This window comes from Orycteropus afer, unplaced genomic scaffold, assembly GCF_000298275.1.
Source record: "Orycteropus afer afer isolate SDZICR_OR568_19922 unplaced genomic scaffold, OryAfe1.0 scaffold00765, whole genome shotgun sequence".
NCBI lineage: Eukaryota > Metazoa > Chordata > Mammalia > Tubulidentata > Orycteropodidae > Orycteropus > Orycteropus afer.
In genome coordinates, this window is record NW_006922352.1 from 318,121 (window position 1) to 325,414 (window position 7,294).

The following is a 7,294-nucleotide window of genomic DNA, read 5'->3' on the forward strand; positions in this document are numbered from 1 at the left end:
GGGTCTGAGGGAGGAGGGGCCGGGACCCCAGGGTCTGAGGGAGGAGGGGCCGGGTCTCCCGGGTCTGGGGGAGGAGGGGCCGGGACCCCCGGGTCTGAGGGAGGAGGGGCCTGGACCCCCGGGTCTGAGGGAGGAGGGGCCGCGTCTCCCGGGTCTGGGGGAGGAGGGGCCGGGTCCCCCGGGTCTGGGGGAGGAGGGGCCGGGACCCCCGGGTCTGGGGGAGGAGGGGCCGGGACCCCCGGGTCTGAAGGAGGAGGGGCCGGGTCCCCCGGGTCAGGGGGAGGAGGGGCCGGGTCTCCAGGGTCTGGGACCGTGTGGGGCTTACCAAGGAGGGTGATGTGGTCGCCGCCGGCGCCCAGAGCCCCGCTGCACAGCACGGAGTAATTCCCCAGGTCCCAGTCCAGGCTGAAGTTGGCAATGAGGAGCCTCCGCCCGTCTTGACTGAGCCGTAGGCGACCCCCACGACCCGGGGCTAGGGGCCGCCCTTCCCGGGCCCAGGACGCTCGCGAGGGTGGGGGACAGCCAGAGGCCTCCAGCGCCACCTCGGCCTCCCCTGCCCGAGTCTCTTCCACCCTCGGGTGAAGCAGCACCTCTCGGGGGGCCTCTGCAAGGGGGAGACGCTCATTAAGCAAGTCAAACCCCTCACCATGGATTTAAAGGAGACCTGGTGGCACTAGGCTGCCAACACCAAAAGGATGGCTGTTCAAAACCACCCAGCAGCTGTGCGGGGCGGGCAGGGAGGGGAAAGACGTTGCAGCCTGCTTTGGTAAAAATTACAGCCTGAGAAACCCTGAGACCAACCAGAGCCAGCTGCCCTGAAGTCGCTTCTGACCCACAGCGCCCCTAGAGGACAGAGTGGAACTGCACCACAGGGTCTCCAAGGCTGTCAATCTTTAGAGGAGCAAAGCCCAAACCAAACCCAGTGCCTGGAGGGGATTCTGACCCACAGCGCCCCTAGAGGACACAGTGGAACTGCACCACAGGGTCTCCAAGGCTGTCAATCTTTACAGAGAACCCTGCTAGCACAATGGTTAGGCGCTGGGCTAACTGAAATGCTGGTGGTTCTAACCCACCAGGTGCTCCTCATAAAAAGATGAAGTAGTCAGCTTCCAGAAAGATTGACAACCTTGGAAACCCTCTGGGGCAGTTCCACTCTGTCCTCTAGGGGCGCTAGGAGTCAGAATCGACTCCATAGCAGTGAGCTTGGTTTTGGTAGGACCCTCAAAGACCCTTCACGAAGTCCTAATAGATCAAAGGAAAAGTCCCTCCCCTCCTTGGGGCACAAGAACAAAGCCCTGCCCCCTCTCACCTGGAGTGACGCTGCAGGTACGCGTGGCCATCAGGTGGTGAGCGAGGCAGGTGACGGTGACGCCACTGAGCTGGGGGTGGGCAGGGACGGCTGCCAGCAGCGTGGAGGGCACTGGTCCAGCGCGGACGCCTTCTGGGAGACCCTGGAACTGCAGAGAGGCGGCAGGGACCCCACCAGGCCACGTGCACCGGAAGCGGAGGCTGCGGTCCCGGGGTCCTCCTTCAACTGAACACTGTGGAGAGCCAGGAGGCAGATCTATGGAAGGAGGGGAGAGCTAGGCACCAAAGATGCAGCTTTTTTCCTCTAGACCCGCCTCTTGGTGTGCAGACTCCACCTCTTCTTCATCTAGCCCCTCCCCTCCGGGAGTTAACCCTGCCCCATTCTCTTTCTGAACTCACCCACTTTGCTCAGTCACTCCACTCCTAAAGGGGCATCCTGCAGCCCCACTGAGTGCCCCTGGGAAAGGGGCACCTATATACACACTGAATGCTCCAACACTGATTCCTTTCCAAAGATAGCCTGGCCCCTTCCTTTCTAGCTCCACCCCTTTTATGAGGTTACTCCACCCCTCCTTGATTATGCCACATATTGACTCCTCCCCTTTCCCCTTGTGGCCCCGCCCACTTTCTAGGATGACCCTGTCCTGCCCCTTGTATCTCCCCCTGCTTTCCTGGGTAACTTCTTTTGCTGGTCGCGTTACCATATTTCTATGCAAATAACGCGCTTTCTACGTTTGTTCGCCAACTGCTCCCTCCCCTCAGGAAGTAAGTGGACTCTATGTCAATTTTTTTAAAAAATATGTTGCTGTTAAAAAAAAATTAGCATGGCACATTTCCAAAAATGCCTCCGTGGGGAGGGAGCTGTTGGCGAAGAAATGTAGAAGTTACATGTTATTTGCATAAAAATACGGTGCTGCCCTAGACAATTAATTTACTGCCTTCTCTTTCTGACTTCCACTGTTTGGCTTACTTGCCTCTGGGTCAGGAATCTCCCTTTCAGTGTTAGCCCCGCCCCCTCCCGGGTATTCCCCCACCCCTGGTTGACTCCGCCTTTTCTCCTCGGCACACACCCTCTTCAGCGAATCCCCATCTCTCCACACAGGCCCCGCCCCTTTCTTGGGTATGCCCGCCCTTTTTCATTGGCCCTGCTCTCTCCTGAGCACGCCCCCTCTCCCCAGGTATCACCGCCCTCTTTGCTGGTCTCACCCCTTCCTTTGGGCCCATCCCCTCCGTGGGTATCTCTCCTCTTTGCTGACCCCGCCACCTTTGCCCCGCAGTGCACCGAGGTCCCTTCGCCTCTCCTGGGCTTCCCCGCCCCTTCAGGCAATCTCCACGTCTCCTCGCTGGCCCCGCCCCTCCGTCGAGTAGACCCGCCTTCCACGCATTCCCTTCCCACTCTCTGGGCCGTGTCCTTCCTCTTGCTGTTCCACCCTCTCACCTGGTCACCCTTCCTGGCAGTTTTGTCTCACCCCTCCCCTGCTATCCTGCACCCCTTCTAGCCCCGCCCTTTTCTGACCCCGCCCTCTCTCCCACGTCCCGCCCCTCTCGCTTGGTCACCACTCCCAGGTATCCTTGTCCTTGGCGGCCCTGCCCCTCGCGGGTATCCCCGCCGGCCTCGCACTCTCACCCAGGTATCCTGTTGTCTCGCTTGGTTGTGCCCCTCCCCGAGCACCCCGGTCTCTTGCTGGCCCCGCCCTCCCCCTGGTGTTCCCCCACTCGCCCCGCCCCTCCGGCTCTGCCCCGCCCCGCCAAGGCCCCGCCCCCAGCCCTGCCCCGCCCCGGCCGCGCTCACCCGCGACGGTGAGGTTAAGCAACGAGCGGCGGCGGTGGCCGGTACGTGGGTTCGCGGCGAGGCAGGCGTAGGCACCCGCGTGGCCCGGCCGGACCGCGGGCAGCAGGAGGCGCGGGCCGGCGGGCACGGCGGCCTCCGCCGGGTCGGCCAGGCTCCAGGTGATGTCGGCGGGCGGCCGTGAGGCGGCGCTGCAGCGTAGGGTCACGTTGCTGCCCGCGGTGACGTAGAGGGCGGGGCCGGCGTCGCGGTCGGAGGACACCTTGATGGCGGGCAGGTCCGGGCCGTCTGGGTGGAGAGCGGGATGGGACGCCTCCAGGACCCCCGGAGAGTGAGCCCTCCGTCCCCTCGTCCCCAGCCCGAGGCGCCGCCCCACTCACAGAAGACGCTGACGTCGGCCGCGGCCTCCGTGTGGCCGAAGGGGCTGCGCACGCGGCAGGTGTACCGGGCGTGGTCGCTGCGCACGGGGCGCGCGATGACCAGCTGGTCGCCCTCCGCGCGGATCCGGGGCGGCTCCGCTCCCTCGGGGTCGCCGGGCTCCAGGGCCCGTCCGTCCCGGCTCCAGCTCAGCTCCCCGCGCCCCGGCCGCCACCCCACACAGCGCAGCCGGAGCTCGGCCGCCCCCTCCTCTGTCTCCGGGGCCTGGGGCTCCACCGACAACTGCGGCAGGGGCTCTGCGAGGAGGCACGCGCTCAGGGCCCGGCCCCTGGTCCCTTGGATCCAGGACTGAGGGCAGGGCCAGCCCCCACCCGTCACTGACCCATGAGTCTGGGCGCGCCTGGCGCCTCCTCCCCTGAGAACCAGGAGTCTGTCCCCAAGGTCAGCGTCCTTAAGCATCCATGCGTCGCCCACCAAGGCCCCTTGCACCTTCCCTCAGAGACCTTAAGGAACTCTGGTGGTGCATTGCTTAAAATGCTTGATAAACAAAGACAACGTCCTACATCCTACTTGGGTGAATAGAGACTGGGGTCTTAAAAGCTTGTGGGTGGAGCTATTGGTCTCTCCCGGCCAGAGCAAAGAAGAGTGAAGAAAATCAAAGATGCAAGGAAACACTTAGTCCAAAGGACCAATGGATCCCACGAACCCCAGCCTCCAGGACCCTGAGACCAGAAGAACCACATGGTGCCCAGCTCCATGACTGACCACTATGAAAGGGACTGCGATAGGAGGGCCTGGACAGACTGGAGAAAAATGTTTTGAACCAAACTGAAAATTATTGGGGAAAAAAGAACAGGCTTGTTGGTCTGAGAGAGACTATGACACTATGGCCCTTAGACACCCTTCAACCCTGGACCCGAACCCGTTTGTGAAGATGATCACCTTTCAGCCAAACGACAGACAAGCCTATAAACCGAACGTCAATGGACCAAAATGTGTATAAATTGTTGAATGGAGAACAAACGGGCTCTGTCAACTTTCACCCAAAACACAAACAGGTTTGTTTTGTTAACGCACTAAGTTGCTAACTGAAAGGTTAGTGGTTCGAACCCACCGGCAGCTGCCAGGCAGAAAGCTGTGGCAGTCTGCTTCCGTAAAGATTCCAGCCTTGGAAACCCTATGGGGCAGTTCTGCTGTGTCCTAGAGGGCCGCTGAGTTGGAATCTACTGGAAGGCAGTGGGTTGAGTTTGGCTGCAGGGACACAAACGTTCTCAGAGCACACAGTGAACTGTCCCACAACTTCCAGAATGAAGCAGGCCCCAGCACCCACTTACCATACACGCCCACCGTGAACTCCCGAATCTGCCGGGAGACCCCGGCCCGGATGACCTCTGCTGTGTAGACCCCCGCGTCTCCCAGCTGGGCAGAGGCAACTTCCAGACCCCCTGTGGCCTGATCAAATCGCAGGCGGTGTCCGTGAGCAGGGTCCAGGCTGATGAGCGGGGCCCCTGGTCCCAGGCCCCCGGCTGCCAGCACAGTGGAACTCCGGCGCCAGACCACCAGTGGGGCAGGGGGCCCGGGGTCTGGGGTTGGGACCACGGGAAGCCGGATGGGGGTGCCCACCAGCACTGCCAGGGGTCCCCCCGCTTGCTGGGGGAAGCCTGAGGCTGGGTGGGCTTCTGTAGAAATTGCAGACTCCGGGTTCTGGGCAGAGAGTCCAGGATCCTCGGGGGAAAAGTCTGAGCCGATTTTGATATCTGGGACTTGGGCAGAGATGTTGACAACTGGGGTCTTCAAAGGGACGGAAGGCCCAGCGTCTTTGGGAGCACCCTCCGGCCCGGCTTCGGACCCAGGGGTTTCAGGGAAGGTGCGATCCTGGGTCCCGGCAGGGAATTTCAAATGTGGGCCCTCGGGAATAACATTGGCCCAGAGGGACCCAGACGTGTCGTTGGAACTCAGCACCTCAGTAAACCATTGGGAATCAGGGATGTCAGCCGAGGCTTTTGAACTTGGAAGGTTCCGGCTGGTGACTTCAGTGGAGGGACCTTTCGGATCCACGTCTTGGGAAGAACTTTCTAAAGCAGAAGAGAAATGGGTTCGCTGAGCTGGAGAGGAGGCTCTGGGGGGCTAGGACCCCTTCTCTAGAGGCTGCCGAGGAGAGGAAGGGAGGGCGGTGGGGGCGCTCCTGGGAAAGGGGGCTCATGGGAAAGGGGCTGTTGGGGAAGGGGCTGGGCAGGGGCTCACCCAGGAGCAGGAAGAGCAGTAGGGCCCACGAGATGTCCATGGTGCTGGCCGCACCCGCGGGGACACTGACACGAGACCCACAGCCTGCAGCCGTGTCCGTCCCGGGCAAGCGAGTCCGACAGGACTGGTAGCTTCCCGGGCGGGGAAGGAGCCAGAGCCAGTAGGAGGTGCCACGATCCCCCCACACCCCATCCGGTGGCTGAGCGCCCCTGCCCCCCACACATACCTTCATCAGCTGGAGACAAGGTCCAGCCGGACCCTTGCACTCCCTACCCCCAGGGGGAGGAGGGTGAGAACGGACTGTTGTTGGGGTGCCCAGTAGAGCAAGCCCATAGGGTTTTCTGGGCTGTAATCTTTATGGGAACACAGTGGTCTTTCTCTCCTGGAGCCGCTGGGTGGGTTCAAACCACTAGCCTTTCAGTTAGCAGCCAAGTGCTTTACCGTCGAGCTACCAGGGCTCCGAGAGCCCCTGTGTACAACAGAACAAAACACTGCCCTGCCCTGCATTAACTTCACGATCCTTGCTATGCCTGAGCCCATCTGTTGCAGTCACGGAAATGTGGTAGGGTGGGGCAAATCTGGGAAGACTTCCTGGAGGAGGAGGCGGTGTCCTGTCAGAGCACCCCACCTCTGCTGGTGACAGCTCAGGCTTCCTCTTCCCCAGCCTCCTGTGATACTCAAGTTGACCCTACTCTCCTGCCACTCCAAACCCTCCCATGGCTCCCTCCCTGTCACTCTCAGCACCTGAGTCTCAAGTCACCATCTCCAGGCTAGACCTCTTTCCTCTGACCCAGAGCGGCGTTTCTGTGTCTTCCCAGGCCCGTCACACACCCTACCTCCCTCTGAGCGTCTTCCCTCTAACCCACTCCTCTTCCTAAGTTCCCCATCCTACACAGCCTAGCATTCTTGCAGTCACTGGGCCAGATGTCTTCGCTCCCCCCCCCCCCCGTCTCTAAGCTCTGTCCGTCCTGTCCAGCCCCCTGAGTCTCTCAGCCCCGTTCCCTTCTCTCTGTCCCCTGTCGTTCCTGTCCTCTCTTCCTGGACCCTCGCCCGGCCTCCTTTCCGGCCTCCAGTCCCTCCCTCCGCCATGTGGCCCTGAGGGTCCTTCTACATCCAGAGCTGGCCCTGCCCCTCCTGTGCTCACACTCCTCCCATGGCTCCCCACTGCTCACAGGAGAAATTCCAAATTCTTCAGCAGAATTTCTGGACCTCACCTGACCTAGGAGTCCTTGTGGTGCAGTGGTCCAAGCATTGGACTGCTAACTAAAAGATTGGCAGTTCGAACCCACCAGCCGCTCTGCGGGAGAAAGGCGATGCAGTCTGTTTCCATAAAGATTGACAGCTTTATGGGGGCAGTTCCACTCTGTCCTCTAGGGGCGCTGTGAGTCAGAATCAACTGAACTGCAGTGGGTGTGGTTTGGGCTTTGCTTCTGTGAAGATTGACAGCCTTGGAGACCCCGTGGGGCAGTTCCACTCCATCCTCTAGGGGCGCTGTGAGTCAGAATCAACTGAACTGCAGTGGGTGTGGTTTGGGCTTTGCTTCTGTGAAGATTGACAGCCTTGGAGACCCTGTGG

At 61.3% G+C, this 7,294-nt stretch overlaps 1 protein-coding gene across 1 annotated transcript in view; it reads right to left on the minus strand.

The window, feature by feature from the left end:
- VSIG10L (V-set and immunoglobulin domain containing 10 like) overlaps positions 1 to 5,759 on the minus strand; it is an 11,982-nt gene extending 6,223 nt beyond the window's left edge. The window contains exons 1-6 of the mRNA XM_007957597.1: positions 5,720 to 5,759; positions 4,810 to 5,550; positions 3,478 to 3,771; positions 3,101 to 3,385; positions 1,310 to 1,564; positions 326 to 604 (exon numbers count right to left, since the gene is read on the minus strand). Of these exons, the coding sequence (XP_007955788.1) occupies positions 326 to 604; positions 1,310 to 1,564; positions 3,101 to 3,385; positions 3,478 to 3,771; positions 4,810 to 5,550; positions 5,720 to 5,759 (1,894 nt within the window). The remainder of the gene's footprint in view (positions 1 to 325; positions 605 to 1,309; positions 1,565 to 3,100; positions 3,386 to 3,477; positions 3,772 to 4,809; positions 5,551 to 5,719) is intronic.
- Between the last annotated feature and the right edge of the window lie 1,535 nt (positions 5,760 to 7,294).